This window comes from Pelodiscus sinensis, chromosome 24, assembly GCF_049634645.1.
Source record: "Pelodiscus sinensis isolate JC-2024 chromosome 24, ASM4963464v1, whole genome shotgun sequence".
Taxonomy (NCBI): Eukaryota; Metazoa; Chordata; order Testudines; family Trionychidae; genus Pelodiscus; species Pelodiscus sinensis.
In genome coordinates this window covers 13,724,753-13,746,796 of record NC_134734.1, presented here as the reverse complement: position 1 = coordinate 13,746,796, position 22,044 = coordinate 13,724,753, and the positions used below count along the sequence as shown (strand labels likewise).

Genomic DNA, 22,044 nt, shown 5'->3' with positions numbered 1-22,044 from the left:
TGCAAATGAGGCTAAGCGTGGAATATTGCCAAGCCTCATTTGCATATCTAATGAGCCACCATTTTGCGGAAGAGGCTCTTGCTCCATCTACACTGCCCCTTCTTGCGCAACAAAAACTCTCTTGCGCAATGCCGTTACGCTGATTATTTTCAGGAATAACGGCATTGAGCAAGAGGGTTTTTCTTGTGCAAGAAGGGGCAGTGTAGACGCTGCTTGTAGGGGTAGTGTGCTGGGAGAGAAACTGAGCCCTGATTAGGGGGCGGGGCTTAATTGATTAGGAGTCCTATAAAGGTAGCCTTCTAGTCAGGCAGCAGCATAGATAGCTGCAGAGGCACAGGAGCTGGCAAACAGAGCTGTAAACAGGGGAGTTTGAGTGGGAGTTTGTAAGGGGAGTTTGGATATTGGGACTTGTTTGGCATTTGTTTTTGCTGTGGGGAGGGGTGTTTTGGTCTGTTTTTGTGTTTACTGGATTAATAGGATTTTGGTGAGAAAGTAGATAAAACACAGAGGCAGTAGTGACCATGGCCCAGGCAGTAGAGAACACAAGGAGGATGATTGGATGTGGTAGCTGCGGTATGTACGTGATTCTGGAGGGGGTACCTGAAAGGAGTTTTGTTTGTATGAAGTGCCGCCTGATAGAGCGGATGGAAGAAAAGATCCGAGGACTGGAGACGCAGGTGGAAACTCTGGTCGAGTTTAGAAGGGGGTTTGAGCAGATGATGGAGCAAAGGCATGACGTGGTTGAAGGGGAAGGCTTAGATATGCAGATGGAAGCAGGATCAAGGGCCTCAGAGGGGGGACTGCTGGGTGAAGAAAATGGACAGTGGAAGCATGTGACTCAGAGAACCAGGCAGAGGAAAAGATGGGCCAGTGAAGGAAAAATAGAGCTCAAGAACAGGTATGGGGAGCTGGAGAATGAAGAAGGGGCACAGCAGGTAGATAATGAAGATGGAAGGGTAAGGAAGAAGAGAAGAGTGGCTAGTCCCATAGATAAAGGGGAAGAGTTAATGGAGACAACACCAATAATGAGCATTAGGAGGATACAGGATGGGTTAAAGAGGATTACAAGGGAAAATAGGAATGGCAAGGACTTGCAGCCAGAGGAAGCAAGAGATAGACCAGAGAATCACACTGTCACTAGGAAAAGGCAGGTCTATGTGATTGGGGAGTCCTTATTGAGAAGAATAGACAGGCCTGTAACCAGAGCTGATCCAGAGAATAGAAGGGTGTGCTGTCTGCCAGGTGCTAAGATACGGGATGTGGAACTGAGGTTGAAGAGGATTATTAAGGGAGCAAGAAGGAATCCATTGATCATGCTTCATGTAGGAACAAATGATACGGCTAGATTCTTACTGGAACTAATTAAGGGAGACTATGCTAGGCTGAGGAGGATGCTCAAGGAAATTGAGGCACAGGTGATCTTTAGTGGGATTCTGCCTGTTCCTAGAGAAGGGCAACTAAGATGTGACAGGATTATGATGATCAATAGATGGCTTAGGCAGTGGTGCTATAAGAAGGGCTTTGGGATGTATGGTCACTGGGAGGCATTTATGGACAGAGGACTGTTCTCTCAGGATGGACTTCACCTAAGTAGGGAGGGAAATAGACTTCTAGGATGGAGGCTGGCTCAACTGATTAAGAGAGCTTTAAACTAGGAATTTGGGGGAGATGTCCAGGTAATCTCTACTCCAGATTTTAACACTGAGAGGGAGGAAAACGAAGTAAGAAAGGATATAGCTGGGGTTAGGAGAAAGAACATGAGGAAGGGTAGGGTGGATACTAGTCTAATAGGTCATATTGGAGGTACAACGTCCATGCCAAATTGGGTAAAGAATGTGAATCAGGCCAAACAGCAAAAATTAAGATGTTTGTACACCAATGCGAGGAGCCTAGGTAACAAAAAGGAGGAACTAGAGGTCCAGGAAGTGAAACCAGATATTATAGGAATAACAGAAACATGGTGGAATACTAGGCATGACTGGAGTACAGGTATTGAAGGGCATGTGCTGTTTAGGAAAGACAAAAATAAGGGTAAAGGTGGTGGAGTTGCATTGTACAGGCAGTCCCCGGGTTACGTACAAGATAGGGACTGTAGGTTTGTTCTTAAGTTGAATTTGTATGTAAGTCGGAACTGGTACATATTGTAGGGGAAGCTCTAGCCAAACATTTCTCCAGAGCTCAGTTTAATTCTCCCACACCTCACTTCCCTCAGTCCTTTATTCTCAAGCTGAGGGGTCTGCTGAGAAAAGCCGCTCCGCGTCTCCCTGGTCTGCTGGGAGGGCGCTAGCTTTGCGTCTCCCTGGTCTTCTGGGGGGGAAGCAGCTAATGCGGGGTTGCCTCACCCCGTTTGTAAGTAGGGATCCGATGTAAGTCGGATCCATGTAACCTGGGGACTGCCTGTATATCAAAGATGAGGTAGATTGTAAAGAAATAAAAAGTGATGGAATGGAGAAGACAGAGTCTGTTTGGGCAAAAATCACATTGGGAAAGAAAACTATCAGATCCTCCCCTGGGATAGTGCTTGGGGTGTGTTATAGACCACCAGGATCCAATTTGGATATGGATAGAGACCTTTTTAATGTTTTTAATGAAGTAAATACTCATGGAAACTGCGTAATCATGGGAGATTTCAACTTTCCAGATATAGACTGGAGAACAAGTGCTAGTAATAATAATAGGGCTCAGATTTTCCTAGATGTGATAGCTGATGAATTCCTTCATCAAGTAGTTGCTGAACCAACAAGGGGGGATGCTATTTTAGATTTGGTTTTGGTGAGTGGCGAGGACCTCATAGATGAAATGGTTGTAGGGGACAACCTTGGCTCGAGTGATCATTGGCTCGAGTGATCATGAGCTAATTCAGTTCAAATTAAATGGAAGGATAAACAAAAATAAATCTGAGACTAGGGTTTTTGATTTCAAAAGGGCTACCTTTAATAAATTAAGGAAATTGGTTAGGGAAGTTGATTGGAGTAAAGAAATTATGGATCTTGAGGTGAAAGAGGCCTGGAATTATTTTAAGTTAAAGTTGCAGAAGCTGTCAGAAACCTGTATCCCAAGAAAAGGGAAAACATTTATAGGCAGGTGTGTTAGACCAAGCTGGATGAGCAAGCATCTCAGAGAGGTGATTAAGAAAACTGCTACATCCTGTGTCAGGATGGGTCCACGGTTCTTCCCAGCTCGTTGCTCCCTGCAAGGCTGCATCTGGGATCAGAAGCTAAACTCAAGACAAGATGGAGGGTTGCCACATGGCACTTATATACCTCTCCTCGCATCTTCCTGGACAGAGCAGGTCACTGCAGGTCACATGGTCCAACGACGTATCCCTGTGTCCCATGCTGGCAGTCCTTCCACCCTGGCTGGTTTGCAGGTATCAGTCACATTCCTGAGGTGTGTATTGGCACCTAGAGCTTCAGCGTCTCCTTGCTAATTAGCATAGCCACTGGCTGAGCATTCCTTGCCCCTTGCTCAGCCACAGATAGAGAATTTTCCAGCATCCCTACAGAGTACATGTTTATAACTCCACATACAGATACCATACAAGTACATGAATAGCATCTACAGAATCACTAGACCAGAAGTTTTCATGTGACACCTCACATGGGCCCCCTTTGTATAGGCTTTTGGAGCAAATGCCCCCCCCCAGGTGCAGCAGTGACCTGTCTGATCCCCTTAAAATCCAATAATGTGACGGGGGGATCCTTCAGTGCCCCAGACCTGCATTCGGGTCACACTCTCACTAAGGGAAGCCACTTGGCTTCACCACCACCTTAGGATCAACCTTAGAGCCTTCAGCACCCCAGCTTCCCCCTGTGAGCTCCCTGCAGTGAGGCCCCCTGCACTGGGCACTGGAAAGAGACTTGAACTCCCAAAAGGAGCAAAGCCCCCACCTTCCATGTGTGCCGTGACTCCCAGCCAGCACGGTGCAGGCAGCAGGGCTCATGAGATGCCAGGAACACAGCATGGCCAGTCCATGGTTACCCCAGAGAACAGAAAGTTACAGCACGGTCCATCTTGGTCAGCACAAAGACCTTTGACCCCTCCTTAGTCTCAGGCCAGGGGCATCTCCTGCTGCCAGCAGCCCTCACTTCATGTCCACGTTGGCCCCACTTCCATCTTTTGTTTCTGTTCCCATGCAAATGTTGTCACCTGACCTACCTCCCTTTGTTCTCCAGCTGGTGACACCTGACTGGCTTCCTGCAGAAGCTGGCTGATCCACGGTTGTTAATTGTTAGGTGCCAAATGTCTGGGCAATTGGACTGGCCATTGTCCTTTTGGGACTCTCCATGGGCATGGAAGCCCAGGCACCAAGCAAGATAGAGGCATCAGTCATGCCTCTATCTCTGGGTCTCTACAGAGAGCAAACAATCTTTTTCCACTGCTTAATTAACAATGCGCCACCTAAGGGAAACTGAGGCACACACACTATTCAGACAAAGTGGCAAAGACTATCCCCACACCATTACAGCCTGGGATTCAGAAAGGACTCCAGCCACTAAGAACAATCAGAGGAATTCCTTTAATTTGCCATTTTTCATCTCCCAGTTCGAATGGTTGGCTCTTGCATAGCCCATTTTACCACCAGATCTGAAGGACTGTGTTTTCCAAAAGGGCTCAGCCAATCTGCAGAGAAAAACTGAGGCTCAAAGAGGAAGGGAGTTGCCTGAGGTCACCCAGCAAGTCGGTAGGACTGGAATCTACATCTCTTGATTCCCACTCCTCACGGGATCACACAGCCCCCTCTTGGCAGTACAACACCCTTTCCGCTCCAGTCCCCACTGCTCGCTCACCAGTATCCCTTAGTCCCATATGTCTGGATGTGTGAGGTGCATCTGTGCAGCATTGTGACAGAAAATAGCAGTAATCACACGCTTCACACTGTTGTACTAGTGTCTGTACAAGGTATCATTTAAAATCTCATCACCTACTAACCAGTGATCTCATGGCCAAACACACATAGCAGCGTTCTATGTAAAATTATGAATGAGACACAGAGGGACAGGACTGAACTGTATTTCCCTGGGGCATGGTGAAACAATTCCTCAAAAAATGAGGTTTACAGTGCTCTTGTGCAAAAGGGTTTTTTTTCCAACAAATAGCCCCGTCTACACAGGGCTTTTTATTAAAAAACCTCTTCCGCAAAAAGGTTCGGAAAAAGATATGCAAATGAGAATGCACGATATGCAAATGAACACTCCATTTGCATTTCCTCTTCCGCAAAACACCTGCAGTGTAGACGTAGCCCAGAGACCAAGGGTGAGCTGACACTACAGCCAGCTGTCAGCAAAGTTGATGGACATACATGCTAAGTAGACTTTCTTTGGCAGAGAAGTGGGCAGGGACAAAACTCTACTACAGCTTAGCAAAGAAACAGCATGAGATTTCCTTTCTCTACCAGACTGCCTGTCACCGTGCTCCCAGCTGGAAATGCTGCACGACCATGAAGAGAAGAAGCAGACCCCCCCCCCCACCCCAAGATTCCCTCTTTACTCTGTCTGTCTGTCTTTGCTTGAACATAATGGGCTGTGTCTACATTGGCATCCCTTTCCGGAAAAGGGATGCTAATGAGACACTTTGGAATTGCAAATCCGCGGGGGATTTAAATACTTGAAAGTAGGAATAAGGGATCTTCCAGAAAAGGGCTTATTTTCCAGAAAATTGTGTCTAGCCTGGCGCTTTTCTCCGGCAAAAACCCCGCGCCGGAAAAAAGCGGCAGCCATGTAAATGCAAATGCCGCGGGGGGTATTTAAATCCCCCGCGGATTTGCAATTCCGAAGTGTCTCATTAGCATCCCGTTTCCGGAAAGGGATGCCAATGTAGACACAGCCATGGAGTATGGTAAATTAAGCACTAGTGTTTTACTTTTATTTTTCTTGTAACCATTTCTGACTTTTATGCCTCACTGCTTGTACTCACTTAAAATCTGCCTCTCATTTACATCTAATGAAGCTTCTCACAGCTTTAAACTATGTTCATGCAATGGCGCTACTTTCAGTTCACACCAGGGTTATTCCTGGCTTACAGTGGAATATGTACAACAGAGTTATGCCCATTTTATAATTAGATGTTTCCTTATAGTGGCAATACCCCCAATTTATGACACCATATTTACAGTGGGTTTATACCAGTTACCCCAGATGCTCAACAGATTTACTCTTGGTTTGTATCGATACCAGTGAGAGCAGAACCAGATCTGGTATTTGAGGGTTAAATAGCAAAGTAACAACCTCAAGAGAAACTTTAGGTATTTGTTGCTGTATTGTCTATCCAGCTAGGGAATGAAATTCTGACGTTTGGTAGGAAACTCAGGGGATGTCCTGTGGATCAAGATGGTGTCTTGATCTTTCTCTCCTCCTCCTCCTCTCTGGCTCAATTCTCAGCATCCGCCTCGAAGGCTTTGATCAGCACCCTCTGGACACTGACAATCACTTCCTCCATGAAACTCCTCAGCATCTTGTAGGTGGTGGCAAAGGACAGTGCTCCAGAGGCCATGGTGCCCAGCACAGGGACAGAGCTTAGCACCTCCTTGGAGAGCTTGGGCACCTTGCCACCTGCCTGCTTCAGCAGCTGCACCACCAGCATGTTGGAGATCTCCGTGGCCAGTGGTGACTTGATCACGGCCTTCAGCTGCTCCACTGGCTGCCCCACTTGTGCCGCCAGCTTCTCCAGACAGTCATCATCCAGGCCAAAGCCCTTGCAATAACCTTGCAAGGTCCTGGACAGGGCGTCCATGTCGCAGCAGATCAGGAGCCCTGGGATGGGTGCGGCATGGACACCACAAGCCATGGTGGAGACCAGCCACATCTGCTTTACCATGGCAGCCTTCTTCTTCTCCAGGATGTGCAGGGAGATGTTGGGCAGGGCCATCAGGAAGGCATGCCGCTTGTGGTGGCTCAGCTCCCTCTCCAGTGTCTCCTCCAGGAGCTGGAAGTCGTACTTGCTGAGATCAAAGGCCGAGAGGAGGAAGACACGGGGCGAGCTGATGCCTTGGGCCCGCAGACCCTCCAGGCAGTTCTGCCGGATCTCCTGCAGCACACCCTCCTCACTGTAGCTGGATGATCGGCACCTGAAGGAGGAATACAGGTCTACATCCACCTTGGAGCGGACAAAGTAGAAGCTCTTGTCCATGTCCTGGATGTGGCGGGCCAGCGCGGCGTGGTTGGCGGTGAAGCGCTGCGAGGTGATGATGAAGAAGATGTCATAGCGCGAGAAGCCGACCTGCTCCAGGTAGGCGTCGGGGTGGAAATCTGGTGTGCCAATCCCAGGCAGGTCCCAGATGGTCACGTTGGGATACCGGGGGTGCTGGTAGGGATTGGGCTCCCTGGTGGTCTCCACCACGCCAGTGCGGGCGGCGCCTGCATCCTCATCATCCAGGCCCCGAAGGGCATTGACGAAGGACGACTTCCCAGAGCCGGTCTCGCCTGTGACCCCCACATCCAGCGGGACGTTCTCTAGTGACACCAGCATCTCCTGCAGCCTGGAGGCCACTCCAGCGAGGTTCCCCTCCTCAAAGGCGGCTCTCAGGGCCTCCAGCTCCTCCTTCGACAGCTTGATGATGTCCCCACTGCTCTGTGAGGCCATGCTGGCTCCGGCAAGCTGCTGCAGCCCCTGCCTTACAAGAGGGAAAGGCCAGTTCTTGTGTGAGTTCCTGGCAATGCTGAACTGCTCCATGTAGTCTTTGTTTTTGGGTAGCTCCTCCCAGGGACCCAGCCTTATTTCAGCCTCCATTTTCTCTGCCCTGGCTAATGGCAGCCCTCACCCCTCTGACCTTCCAGAAATCCACCCTGCCCCCCAGCTGAGATTCCCACCCTGGCCTCCTCTGGCCTGGGCTATTACAGCTCTTGTTATTACAGCTCCCCAGCTCCCAGACCTCTGCTCTTCTGGGATCCCCCTCCCAGCCTCCATCTGGCCTCGCCTGTGGCTAGCTGGGGAGAGAGGGTGTGGTCTTGAAGTAAAAGTAAAAGTGGAGCCATTTCTGCAGTACCCAAGAGCAGGAGGCTGTGTGAGGTGTCGAGCAAGGGAGGGACTTTTCACCAAGGCTAGTGCCACATACCAGGGCAGGGCCATCAAGGAAGAGAAGATGGTGACTCCCAGTGGGTCTGTGAGAAGATGGAAGCTAGTGTTGAAGGTGAGAGTCCCACCCCTACACACACACACACTGTAACCACTAGTCTTCACTCCCCTATGAGAGCTGGGTGTAGAACCAGGAGCCCTGCCTCCCAGACTTCTGCATTCTAACCTCTAGACGCCAGAGCACTCCCAGAGTGGTACATAAAATTTAAGTGTCCCCACTCCCAGCCTCTTTGTTCCCTCACCCACCTGTCCTCCCCAGGAAGCTGAGGGTGCAGAGATAGCTCTGGCCCACGTTGTTTAATACACCAAAGAACCGGCTTCTTCCCCCAGCTCAGAGCAGGTTACTCCCATTCACACCAGGCTGGCCTGGGTCCCCGCCTCTGCCCCAGAGTCACTGGCATCTTACCCCTAAGTATGTCTGCCATGGAATATGATCACATCTTATAGCCACATGCTGATTGGCTGACTGAGCCTTCTTATGTGATGTCAGTGGCTGTGATGCAGGGTCTCCAGACTCATCACTGATTTGCATAAAATGTATCCCTTCGCCCAGTATCCTTCCACCTAATATGTAGATGGGACAGGGCCAAGCCGGGAAGGTAGAAACAAAACAGTTAGGGTATGTCTACACTACAAAGTTAATTCGAACTAACAGATGTTAGTTCGAATTAACTTTAATAGGGTACGTCTACACTACAGCGCTAGTTCGAACTAACTTAGTTCGAATTAGTTAATTCGAACTAAGCTAGTTCGAACTAACGCGTCTAGAACTAAAAACTAGTTCGAACTAGCGTTTTGCTAGTTCGAACTAGTAAGTCCACATTGAGTGGACTCTGAACAGGGCTTAAGGATGGCTGGAAGCAGTGCCGGCAGGGCATAAAAGGAGGACTTAGAGCATGGAGATGCTGTCTCAGGCTAGCCGAGGGCTGCGCTTAAAGGGTCCCGACCCCCACCCCGGACACACAGTTCTAAGGGGTGCCCCGCTTCCAAAGAAGTTCTGGCTTGGAGTGCCCACACTGGGCACATCACACCACTCGGCCATCAGCCCGGCTGCACTTGCCGCAGGCTGCCATCTGGGGAGAGGGAGTAATTGGGGGGCTGCAGGAGAGCTTCCACCCCCAGAAGCCCGCAGAGCCAGCCCAGTCCTCCCCATCGGGGGCTCGTACCCCATTCCTCCCTCACCTCCTTCCACTTACCCTTCCCTAGCCCCTCTTCTTATTGATGTACAAAATAAAGATAACGTTTCTTCCAACATTGACTCTGTCTTTATTGAAAAAAACTGGGGGACACTGGGAAAAGGAGGTGGGAGAGGGGAAGAGAAAGGCTGGGAGAGGGGAGGGCAACTAACATGATCAGGGGTTGGGAACAGGTCCCAGATGAAGAAAGGCTACAGAGACTGGGACTGTTCAGCTTAGAAAAGAGGAGATGGAGGGGGGACAGGATAGAGGTCTCTAAAAGCAGGGGTTGGGTGGAGAGGGTGCATTCAGAAAAGTTCTTCCTGAGTTCCCATAAAGAAGGACTAGAGGACACCAAAGGAAAGGAATGGGTAGCAGGCTTCAAACTAGTAAGAGAAAGTTGTTCTTCTTGACAAAGCAAATAGTTAACCTGTGGAACTCCTTGCTGCAGGAGGCTGTGAAGGCTACAACTAGAACAGAGTTTAAAGGGAAGTGAGATAAAGTGATGGAGGTTGGGTCCATGGAGTCCTATTAGCCAGAGGGTAGGAGTGGTGTCCCTGCCCAAAGTTTGTGGAAGGCTGGAGAGGGATGGCACGAGACAAATGGCTTGGTCATTGTCTTCAGTCCATCCCCTCCAGGGTCCCTAGGGTTGGCCGCTGTTGGCAGACAGGCTACTGGGCTAGATGGACCTTTGGTCTGACCCAGGACGGCCATTGTAAGCTCAGGGCTCAGTGTCGGGGGTCTCAGTGGACCCCCTTGATTTTCATGCACACCTGGTCCTGGGTGGCCAGGCTGGCAGCTCTCCTGCCCTAGACAGCCACTTTCCTGTGCCTAGTGCGGAGATCGTGGACGAGGTCCACGATGTCCGCACTAGCCCAGGAAGGTGCCCGCCTCTTGCGGTCCAGGGCAAGCTCCCGGGAGCCGCCAGCCTGGTCCCGGCAAGAGGGGGTGGGCTGGGGGGCATCGGGTGGGTGGCTCTGTGCCGTGCCAGGTGCAGGGTCTGCTAGCTGGGTGCTGGCAGGCTTGCACCTGGCACGGGCACCGTAGCCAGCCCGTGCCCCTTTAAGGGGTCCGGGGCCGGGAGGGGGGCATAGAGTTTCCCTGGTGTTGGCCAGAGTGGCCACCAGGGAAACCTGGGGAGGGCTAGCCTCCCACTAGTTCGAACTAAAGGGCTACACAGCCCTTAGTTCGAACTAGCTAGTTCGAACTAGGCGTTAGTCCTCGTAAAATGAGGTTTACCTAGTTCGAACTAAGCGCTCCGCTAGTTCGATTCAAATTCGAACTAGCGGAGCGCTAGTGTAGCACCTATTAAAGTTAGTTCGAACTAACGTCCGTTAGTTCGAACTAACTTTGTAGTGTAGACATACCCATAGGCACTACACATACAAACCGCTAGTTTGAACTTAATTCGAACCAGCGGAGCACTTAATTCGAACTAGGTAAACCTCATTCCACGAGGACTAACGCCTAGTTCGAATTAAGTAGTTCGAATTAAGGGCTGTGTAGCCACTTAATTCGAACTAGTGGGAGGCTAGCCCTTCCCAGCTTTCCCTGGTGGCCACTCTGGGCACAACCAGGGAAACTCTTCTGCCCCCCTCATGGCCCCGGAGCCCTTAAAGGGGCACAGTCTGGCTACGGTGCCAGGAGCAAGCCTGCCAGCACCCAGCCAGCAGACCCTGCCAGCACCCAGCCAGCAGACCCTGCACCTGGCACGGCACGAGCCAGCCACCCACTGCCACCCAGCCCTCCGCCTCTTCCCGGGACCAGGCTGGCGGCTCCCAGGAGCGTGCCCGGGGCCACAGGAGGCGGGCACCCACCTGGTCTAGTGCGGAGATGGGGGACCTCATCCAGGTTTGGAGGGAAGCCTCCAACATCCACGACCTCCGCATTAGGCACAGGAAAGTGGCCATCTAGGGCAGGAGAGCTGCCAGCTTGGCCACCCAGGAGCAGGTTTGCATGAAAATCAAGGTGGTCCACTGAGACCCCCGACCCTGAGCCCTGAGCTTAGAACATAAAAACATAAGAACGGCCATACTGGGTCAGACCAAAGGTCCATCTAGCCCAGTAGCCTGTCTGCCAACAGTGGCCCACACTAGGTACCTTGGAGGGGATGGATCGAAGACAATGACCAAGCCATTTGTCTCGTGCCATCCATCTCCAGCCTTCCACAAACAGAGGCCAGGGACACCATTTCTACCCCATGGCTAATAGCACTCCATGGACCCAACCTCCATGAATTTATCTAGCTTCTCTTTAAACTCTGTTATAGTTCTAGCTTTCACAGCCTCCTGCAGCAAGGAGTTCCACAGGTTGACTATTTGCTTTGTGAAGAAGAACTTTCTGTTATTAGTTTGAAGCCTGCTACCCATTCATTTCATTTGGTGTCCTCTAGTCCTTCTACTATGGGAACTAATGAAGAACTTTTCTTTATGCACCCTCTCCACACCACTCATGCTTTTAGAGACCTCTATCATATCCCCCCTCAGCCTCCTCTTTTATAAGCTGAAAAGTCCCTGTCTCTTTAGCCTCTCTTCATATGGGACCTGTTCCAAACCCCTGATCATTTTAGTTGCCCTCCCCTCTCCCACCCTCTCTCTTCCCCTCTCCCACCTCCTTTTCCCAGTCTCCCCGAGTTTTGTTCAATAAAGAGAGATTCTATTTTTGAACACGTGTCCTTTATTTTGTACATCAGGAAGGGGGGCTAGGGAGGAATAAGTGGAAGGAGGTGAGGGAGGAATGGGGTATGAGCCCCCGATGGGGAGGACTGGGGTTGTTCTGCAGGCTCCTCGGGGTGGAAGCTCTCCTGCAGCCCCTCGATTGACCACACCCCCCAGATGGCAGCCTGCGGCTAGTGCAGCCGGGGCTGATGGCCGAGTGCTGTGATGTGCCGAGTGTGGGCACTTGGGCACTCCAAGCCAGGACTGCTTTGCTGTCCCTCATCGAGTTAGACAAGCGAGTGGGGAACCCCTGAGAACTGTCTGTCCGGAGTGGGGGTCAGGTCCCTTTAAGCACAGCCCTCGGCTAGCCTGAGACAGCAGCTCCACACTCTAAGTCCTAACCTGATGCCCTGCCGGAACTGCTTCCGGACAGCCTTAACTTCGGTTCAGGGTCCACTCAATGTGGACATGCTAGTTCGAATTAGCAAAATGCTAATTCGAACTAGTTTTTAGGTCTAGATGCACTAGTTCGAATTAGCTTAGTTCGAATTAACTAATTCGAATTAAGTTAGTTCGAATTAGTGCTGTAGTGTAGACATACCCTTAGTGACTTTTCTCATTCAAACTGTAATGCTGCACCCTTTCACCTGTGAGCTCTTAATGAGTCTTAATTAACTCACCACCCAGTTAGAAGTGAAATTAAAAGGGACCTGCAAAACAGGCTTTGTGCTGCAGAGGGCTCGCTTCCCGCAAAGTGGATTCATTACAAGGCACCTTTCCCCTGCCAGAGCATTGCAAAGGGGCCTTAGCGTAAAGGGGAATCAGGCTCTGGAAGGTGGAAAGAGACCTGGTAGTGCACAGGAGTGCCAGGGAAGCTATAGGACTGCTAGGTGCTGTACTTTAGCTATTAGGTTAGTGCTCGAAAGACATAGCCATAGAGTAGGACCCCATGGCAGGTGTTGTGTGTTAGCTATTGGGTGTATTATGGTAGTGCCCAGGAAATCGGACATACAGTAGGACTCCATGATGCTAGGCACTGTTCACTATTAGGTGTATTACGAACCAAGAGACCTGGCCATACAGCAGGATCCCATGGTGCTAGGTACAGTGTGTGAGCTATTAGGTAGATTATTGTAGTGCCCAAGAAACCTGGTTTTACAGCAGGACCCCCTGGTTCTAGGTACTGTGTGTGAGCTATTAGGTATATTATGGTAGTGCCCAAGAGACTTGGCTATACAGCAGGACCCCATGGTGCTAGGCACAATATTGGAGCTATTAGGTGTTTTATAGTAGCACCCAGGTCCCTGGCCATTGCCTAGGACCTCTCCTGCTGGCAGGGGGGGTGTCGATATGGAAGCACAACCGTGGTACAGCTGTGGGGCGGTGGCATTTGAAACGTACATAAGCCCTTAGTTAGCATGGACAGTGCGTGCTCAGTCGGTGATTGATTTACTTCCCTAATCCTGTCTTACGAGAAACGAGGCCTCCCCCATGTTTAAGCGCTCATGCCAAGCCAGGCCCACATTCCAGTGCCTATTGGCTAGCATCCCTTCCGGGTGCACCAGAGACTTGTGTCAGGGCTTTCTTTTTAACATGCATTGCCCAGCAGCACGGACACAAAACCACAACAGCCTTAGTCATTGGTAGAGCCCTGCAAATCCGCGGGTACCCACTTCCTATCCATGGAGCCTTACTGCGGACAGCGACACAGAGGCAGATACACATTTGGTACCTGCGTAGGTCTCTCACACGAAGAGACAGGCAGGCCGGGGTGAGGAATCACAGTGCAGACCCTCCACCTGCCCTGACCGTGAGAACTGGGAGGCAGGGACATGGGCCGTGGGCTGCCCGGGCCCCCTTCCCAAGGCAGGTGGAGGGACCCAGGCTCCGCACATCTGCCACTTCAGCTCTCCCCAACCCAGCTCACGCTGGGGAGGAGGGTGGCATGGAGCTACAGCCCAGCCATGGTAAGAGCCGGGCAGGCAGCTGTGGAGCCATGTGATGGTGAACCCTCCACCTGCCCTGAGTGCAAGACCTGAGCTCCCGGGCGGCTCCATAGGTCACCCCCTTTTCCCCGCAGCCCAGACAGTGTGGATCCCAGCCAGGGAGTGGACTCGCTACCTCCTGCCTATGGGGCAAGGTTGGGGGTGGGGGGGTTAGAGCAGTCCCCAGTTGTATCCCCACCTGCCAGGCTCTCAACCTGGTGGAAGGTAGATGAAGGGTCTGCCGCTCTGTGAAGACTTCCCACAGCTGCTAGCCTGGCTCTCGCTGCTGGAGCTTCCTCAGAGCCCCAGCCTAGCCAGGATAAGAATGCCCTGCCAGTCCACGGATGCAGATGTCTGCAGACAATTTTTGCAGATCACGGCTCAGATGCAGACACACGTTATGGTATAAAAGTAATAGAGATGTAGCTGTGTTAGTCTTGTCTAGCTGAAACAAAAAACAGGACTATGTAGCACTTTAAAGACTCACAAGCTGGTTTATTAGGTGATGAGCTTTTGTGGGCCAGACCCACAATAAACGATCTTGTTAGTCTTTAAAGTGCTACATAGTCCTGTTTTTCGTTATGGTATAAAGGTACCTATCCCAGTATAGCTGTTCCCATATGAGAAGGGGAAGCAAATACAGTAATTCCTCATTTAACACTATAGATGCGTTTCTGAAAATGTTTGTGCTAAGCGAAAACGTGCTTTGCGGGGTCAATTTTCCCATTAAAAATAATGGAAAAGTTGAGGGTTGCATTTCAGGTAGTGGTGGCAAAGTCAATTTTTTGTTGGTTCTGGGTTGTCAATGACAACTTTAGATATCTGGCAATACAAGATAACGAGCAACACAAGTCACCGCGGTTTGTTAAAACACAAAGATAAACACATGAGTGAGCGGAGGAGCGCTGTGATCACGTGTATTTATCCACTCATGCGTATTACTACTGTTTTCACCAACTTATAGTGCCACTTGACTATTTTCATGTTATTTCGGGGACAGTCATGTTATTTGAGAAATGTTCCCTAAAAAAAACCCGTGCTATTGCAAAAATGTGTTAAGCGGGCACGTGTTAAATGAGTAATTACTGTATACCACTAGAGGGCACCTTTGCACTAGTATACACTAGGTGTGGCCCAGTGTGACTACTCCAGTGAGCCGGCTGGTCTTTTACCACATTGTAGAACCCTAGGGTTATAAACACCAGAGTTAAGAACTGACTGATCAACCACACACCTCCTGGCACCAGAAGGATGCAGTCAGGCAGCAGCAGGGATCAAACAGCACCAGCCTAAATGTAAACGACTAAAAATCTAGAGGGCAAGCAGCATTTCTCTTCTGCATAGTAAAGCTTCAAAGCTGAATTAAAGTCACTGTTGACTGGCCCATGACGTTGGCTTGACTGCAGCAAGGAAGCAGCCAGTATGTCTGGCTCATAGGTAGAGGCTCAGACAGGTGGCCCCCCCAAGCTGCCCCCAGCTGCAGGCATCCCCCCCAGTGCCCCACTGGCTGGGACCCACAGCCAGTGGGTGTGCTGGAGGTGGGGCCTGCAGGCTGGGGCAGCACATGGAGCCACCTGGCCGCATTTCTGCCTAGAACACAGGTGGGCAAAACCCTCTCAGCGGGCCAGATCCGTACAATCCTAGAGCTGGAAGAGACCTCAGAAGGTCACTAAGTCCAGCCCCCTGCCCAAGGCAGGACCAATCCCAACTAAATCAACCAGGCCAGGGCTCTGTCAAGCTGAGACATAAAAACCGGCCTGCCTTGGGCTTTGATCTGGCCCACGAGGCAATTACAGGCCCCTCCCCCTAATTACGGCCCTGCTGGGAAGAAAGGACCTCAGCCCCGCTCCTCCGCACCCCACGCTGCCGCAGGAGAGGAGGCAGCACTGGGACTGAGGCTGAGGCTCCTCAACAGGGCTGGAACCAGAGGCGCCGCTACCTCAGCCACGGGGTCTGGGGCTAGCCCTGGAGGTGCCATTGCCACGGTGCCTCCAGGGCCAGCCCCAGGCCACGTGGCCATGGTAGCAGTGACTCCGGGGCTGGCCCCAGGCTGCGTTAGCAGCGTCTCTGGGGCTGGCACTGGGCCGCGGCGCCTCCGGCCTCCAGAGCAGCCTGGGGCCGCATGGCTGCAGTGCCTCAGGGGCCAGCCTCAAGCCATGTAGCTACAGCCGTGGTGCCTCCAGGGCCGGCCCTGGGCCACAGAGCCTCTGGGGCAGCCTGTGGCCGCTGGGCCTGGAGGCTGGCCCCAGGCCATGTGGCCATGGCAGAGACACCTCTGGTCTCCAGGGCAGCCTGTGGCCACGGTGCCTTGGGGCTAGCCCCGGTTCACGTGGCCGTGGCCGCAGTGTTTCCAGTCTCCAGGACTGTGTGGCCACGGCAGCGGGGCCTCCCTCTGGGGCAGCTGGGACAGCATGGCTGCAGCCATTGCTTCAAGGAAGCACGAAGCCAGGTACGGTTCCCTCTCATGTCCAGATTCCCCACCCCCACCCCAATTCTGTCACTTCCCTCCCCCCCAAACTCCAGCACCCTCAGCTTGTTCTCACACCCTCCCTTGTTATTGCACCCTCTCTCCTGGCCACACACCCTACTCCCAGGCTGCGTTTGCACCCCAGCTCCCTCCCAGATCCTGCACCCCATCCTTATCCTTCTTGCTGGCAGCCCTGTCTCGTGCACCTACTCCTCATGTACCAGCGAGGAGGGAGAGAAATCTGCAGGGTGCTCTGTCCAGGGTAAGTGCAATTCCCCGCAGTAGAATCCTTTTGCAACTTGTCTCTCACAATAATATCCTGCATTTATATGCCCCCTGGTCCCCTAAAAGATACCAAAGGACTTTACAGGTTGCATGTCTAACCTCTAGGGGAGGACAGCACAAAGCCACCCTGCACACTGGCTTAGGACAGAAAGGGGCACCAGAGCCTGTATCCAATGTAAGCTATTTCAGGAAGCTGATTGCAATTGGCCAAGATGGAACACAGCCAGGACACTGACCTCATATCCCCTCCTCTTGAGAAAAACCCTGTCAGCGCCTGAATGGGAATTGCAAGTGATCTGGATCTTGAGTCCATCTGTGCTGACACCAGACCTTGACCCCGGGCTGGGCTCTTCTCCAGTGTCGATTTAGATTCAGGAGTCACTTCTTCCATTTCCAGAACCAGGGCCGGACTAAGGGGCGGGCTAGCCGGGCAGCCGCCAGGGCGCCGACCTACAGGGGGCACCCAGCTCTCAGCGGGCTGCAGCGGCCACCCGGGTGGGGGCCATGTTAACCCCCACAGCACCGGCCAGCAGCGCCCTTCCCCCCGCAGCCACAGGGCCCTGCATGGCCAGGCGCAGCCCGCCCCGGGCAGCCCCAGGCTAAACACCATCGGTGGTGGCTGGACTGACTGGGCAGCGCATGTGCCGTGCGTCCGCCCACGCGCCCCGGGGGCAGGCCCGCACATGCATCATGCGCCCGGAGGCGGGGCCATGCATCCCGGGGGCGGGCCCATGCATGCATCATGCACCCGGAGGCGGGGCCATGCATCCCGGGGGCGGGCCTACACATGCATCGTGCGTCCCGGGGGCGGGCCCACGTACGCGTCGTGCGCCCAGAGATGAGGCCATGCATCCCGGGGGCGGTGCCACACGCCTGGTGTCCAGGGTGCCAAAATGGCTCGGGCTGGCCCTGTCCAGAACTGGCTAGGTTCTGCCTAGGAAAGTGAGGAAGGGAGGGTCTCCCTTCCAAATTCACTTTGCTCTGCTGGTGAAATCTGATGAGACTGCAGCCCAAGGCTGTACTGTAGGCAGAAACAGGCACAGGATGTCTTTAGGGGACTGATTTAGCTCATCTTGAAGTTAGTGTCAATGTTCTCAGGGACTGAAACGGCCATAGGAGGACCCTTATTCTTTGACCAACCAAATGGTCCCTGAGCTTATGTACTCAGTGCTGGCACAACATGCTAAGCAAGTTCTCTGGAGTTTGACTTACAGATTTACTAATCTAGCTGAGCAGCTCTGCAAGGCTGGAGAAAGGCCCTGGGGAGAAGACAAATCATCACTCAGAGGCTGTTTGTACACTACACCTCTTTGTCGACAGAGAGATGTAGATTAGGCACGTCGAAATTGCTGATGAAGCAGGGATTTAAATATCCCGTGCTTCATTAGCATAAACATGGCCGCCACTTTTTTTCGAAACGGAGCTTTTTTGAAAAAAAACATGGCAGACGTGGATCTGTCGACAATAAACCCTTTTTGACAGATCCTGTATTCTTCAAAAAATGAGGTTTCCAGGATCTGTCAAAAAAGAGTTTATTTTCGACAGATCTACCTCTAGACTTTCAAAAAAAAGCGGCAACTATGTTTATACTAATGAAGCATGGGATATTTAAATCCCGGCTTCATTAGCAATTTTGACATGCCTAATCTACATCTCTCTGTCGACAGAGAGATGTAGTCTAGACAAAGCCTCAGTGCCAAGCCTTTCCCAGCCTGACAGAGTCTTTTTTTCTGACTTGCGAGAGCCTGGATTTTGTTTGACCACCCCGAGCTGAACATCCTGTTTCTGTAACATTAACAGAAACGAAGGGGAAATAAAAGTAACGCAGGGACTGAAATAGGCTTCAGTGAAAAAGCCGGAAGAGAGGTTTGAGCAGGCAAAGTGACCACGAGTTCCTGTCTCACTGTGGCCTGGGCGTGGTTGGTCAATCGTGTTGTTATGCAGCTGAGTCTAGACTCATGAAGCAAGGCAGGAAACTTCTGCCTTTCAGCTAACAGCAGGTCTTCAGTGCCCTTGAGAAGAGTGTTTTTTAGGGATGATTTTTCTCAGGATGATTTGCCTCTCCCCCTTCAAAATGAACCCCAAGCTCTGCAGTTTCCTGGCCCAAGCTTTCTGATGTGTCTGGTAAAAGACAGAGCAAGGCTACTTCACACCTGATGCTCTTTGCAGATGGGTGCCGCGGTGCTGAAATGAGAGAGGAGGGTTTAGTGATCTAAACACCCAGGCCCTCTGGCCACCAACTCACATAAGGAGGACTGCGGAACTCTGTGTGCAGCCCGGGGCCAGCGGCAAGTCCCGCTGCCTCCAGGCTCCACACAGGCGCTTCCTCTCTTGTGCATTTCAAAGCATTTTCAATTTCTTCTACTCCTGGGGGCTCTTGTGTATTTCAAAGTAGAAGCACCCACATGGACTCCCCAGCTGATCCTGGGCTCCGCTTGACACAAAGCTGCCGCAGGGAGTCCTCAGCTGACCACTTGGTGCTGCCACTTTGAAACACTGCTGTGGGGCTTCAAAGGGGCTGCACCCCATGGAGCCCGGGGTACTACTTTGCATGTTGTTATCTCTTCAAGAATTGTTGTTTGCACAAATGTCCCACACAGCTCAATAAACTCGTTTTGTATTCTGGTAGACAGATAATGGACTTGCATGTGTTTTCCACTCTCTTGTGATTCATGAACATGCTTAACATGGCCTTATAAAAGTAGGTCATACATGCTAAGAAGCTCAAGTATACCAAAAAAGTTTGCTTTTGTAGGGTCACTGATACATTGACTGGAGCCAAACAAAACCAGTCCCCAGATCTAAAAGAAAAAGAATGAGCGTCAATATGTGCTCAAGGAGTTTTTTCTAGTTATCAGTTTCTGTGTTCATTTCACTCAGGAGTAAGTTTTCAACTGAACTGTCAGCTAGTGCTGCTCTACTAGCTGATTTCCATGTAACATAGAAATTTACCTTTATGCAATACTGAAGTTTCATATGCAGGTTTTCAGTTTTTCAACTTCCTCCAACCTCTACTGATGCTCCAACTGGATGCATTAGATAGTACTGATGCATTTGAAATATTACGGTTAAAAATGAAACAGGGTACATAATATACAGCCTGATTTTCCATGCTCTGCAGAGCCAATCTCTTGCGTAGATCTCTCCATTTGGAAGAGTTTTGGTCAGCAGCTGGGAAAAGCATGATTTCCAGCATCTTTTGGTATATTACTTGGAATGTGAAAACAACTAGCTTTGAAAAATGACTGTATTTGAGCAACACTATTCTTATTAAGAAGTCCAATATCAGGTTCTGATGCCACTGTTGTTACACTGTGTCCTGTGCTAGTCACAAGTTCTTGCTCTTGCTGCGCAGCATCTCCGAGGGCCTAATTTTCCACCTGTCTCTAAATAGAGCATAGCACCTATCGCTGCTGTTGGCATTTTGAGGCAGTGGCATTCAAATTCAATTGTGGGTTCAAAGTTTTCATCGTCAGAACTGGGAAGTGTCATTGTCAGTATGGTCACCATCTAATGGCTGAGGCGTCTTTTCTATGAGAAATGATGTTATTGGCTTTAAACACTTAACTGAAGCTTCACTCAGTTGCTCTCGCCATCTCTTGCTTGCACCCCTTTCAAATCTTCACTTCATTTTTATAAAGGGGTTCTTTTAAAATACAGTAACACACAATAAATTAATTTGCTAAAAGCTATGGACTACACAAAATTTAATTGTATATACTTCACAATGGCTACGTCTAGACTGGCATAATTTTCCACAAATGCTTTTAACGGAAAAGTTTTCCGTTAAAAGCATTTGCGGAAAAGAGCGTCTAAATTGGCACCGACGCTTTTCCGCAAAAGCACTTTTTGTGGAAAAGCATCCGTGCCAATCTAGACACGGTTTTGCTCAAGAAAGCTCCGATCGCCATTTTCGTGATCGGGGCCTTTTTGCGCAAAACAATACCATGTTGTCTACACTGGCCCTCTTGCACAAAAGCATTTGCCCAAGAGGGCTTTTGCCCAAATGGGAGCAGCATAGCATTTCCGCAAGAAGCACTGATTTCAGACAGTAGGAAGTCAGTGTTCTTGCGGAAATTCAAGCGGCCAGTGTAGACAGCTGGCAAGTTTTTCTGCAAAAGCAGCTGCTTTTGCGGACAAACTTGCCAGTCTAGATGCAGCCAATGAGTATTATATAACTAGCCAATTAGCCCATCCTAAAACGGGATTTTCAGGTCTCTCCTCCATGTTGGTCTTCTCTCCTGAGCCTCCGGTCTCTTGCTCCATCTCTCTCTCTCTCTCTCTCCTCCTCCTACTGCCTCCCCCTCTCTTTCTCTCAGCTGTCCTCTGCCTCCTGCCTCTCTCTCTCTGTCTCTCTCTTTCTCTTCTCCTCCCCCTCCTGCCTCTCACTTGGGGGACCACAGAGCCCAAACAGCTGTTTGGCTTCGCACTCCCCGTGCTGCATGGGGAGCGCGGAGCCCAAACTGTTGCTTGCACCACTTGCTCCACATGGTGGCTTGGCTGAGCAGCACAGAAGTCAGCTGAGCACCACAGCAGGAGGTGAAGGGGGGCAAGGCGATGATGTTCACAGCCAGGGTGCGGGGCCTGGAGCCGCTGTCATGCCGCGCGTCACCACCCCTTCCCCCTTCCTCTCCCGCGGTGGCACTCGGCTGACTTCTGCACCGCTCAGCCGGGCCGCCACGCGGGAGCAAGCAGAGCAAGCAGCCGTTTGGGCCCCGCACTCCGCATGTAGCACGGGCTGCCCAGAGGGAACAGCCAGCATTTTGGCGTTACAGACTCACAGACACTGGGCTACTATTTATGTGATAATGGTTTAGGGATGTTATTTACAGTCTTTATAGTCTTATTTCAAAGTCTTGAAATTTTTCCTGCTAACATGTTCCTGTTATTAAATTCATCTAATATGTGGTGCATTATTATGATCATGAACATGGGGTACTTGCCAGATTAGATATGAAGTTTATTAAACAACTAGAATTAAAAGTTTATTATCACAAAAAAGCCTTTAAAGGTGAATCTAAAACTGGACAAAGAGGTAGCTTACAGCTGAGCATGATATGATTATTGTATATGAAGACACATAAGGAAAAACAGGAATACGAAAATCTCCTATGCAGAGATAAACATCTAATGTAAAGATTCCACCCACCGTCAGACCAAGCAAAATCACTTTACAGTAAAACAATGAATTACTTCAGAGGAGTAGCCGAGTTAGTCTGTAAGGCTGTGTCTAGACTACATGCCTCTGTCGGCAGAGGCATGTAGATTAGACAGATCAGCAAAGGCAAATGAAGCCGCGATTTAAATGATCGCGGCTTCATTTACATTTACATGGCTGCCGCGCTGAGCCGACAAACAGCTGATCAGCTGTTTGTCGGCTCGCCGCTAGTCTGGACATTCCC

At 50.9% G+C, this 22,044-nt stretch overlaps 1 protein-coding gene across 3 annotated transcripts; it reads right to left on the bottom strand.

The window, feature by feature from the left end:
- Positions 1-6,239: 6,239 nt before the first annotated feature.
- On the bottom strand, positions 6,240-8,476 carry LOC102461137 (interferon-inducible GTPase 5-like). 3 transcript variants are annotated; one of them, XM_025180758.2, is made up of 3 exons: positions 8,320-8,468; positions 8,054-8,099; positions 6,240-7,612 (listed from the first exon to the last, which is right to left on the bottom strand). In XM_025180758.2, the coding sequence occupies exons 2-3, from the start codon at positions 8,065-8,067 to the stop codon at positions 6,370-6,372; spliced, it is 1,257 nt and encodes a 418-aa protein (XP_025036543.2). In that variant the 5' UTR covers positions 8,068-8,099; positions 8,320-8,468; the 3' UTR covers positions 6,240-6,369. The 3 variants fall into 3 exon arrangements, with proteins under 3 accessions (XP_025036543.2, XP_025036544.2, XP_025036545.2); XM_025180759.2 differs by lacking the exon at positions 8,054-8,099 and having other exon boundaries at positions 8,320-8,476; XM_025180760.2 differs by lacking the exon at positions 8,054-8,099 and having other exon boundaries at positions 6,240-7,608; positions 8,320-8,475.
- Positions 8,477-22,044: the final 13,568 nt, after the last annotated feature.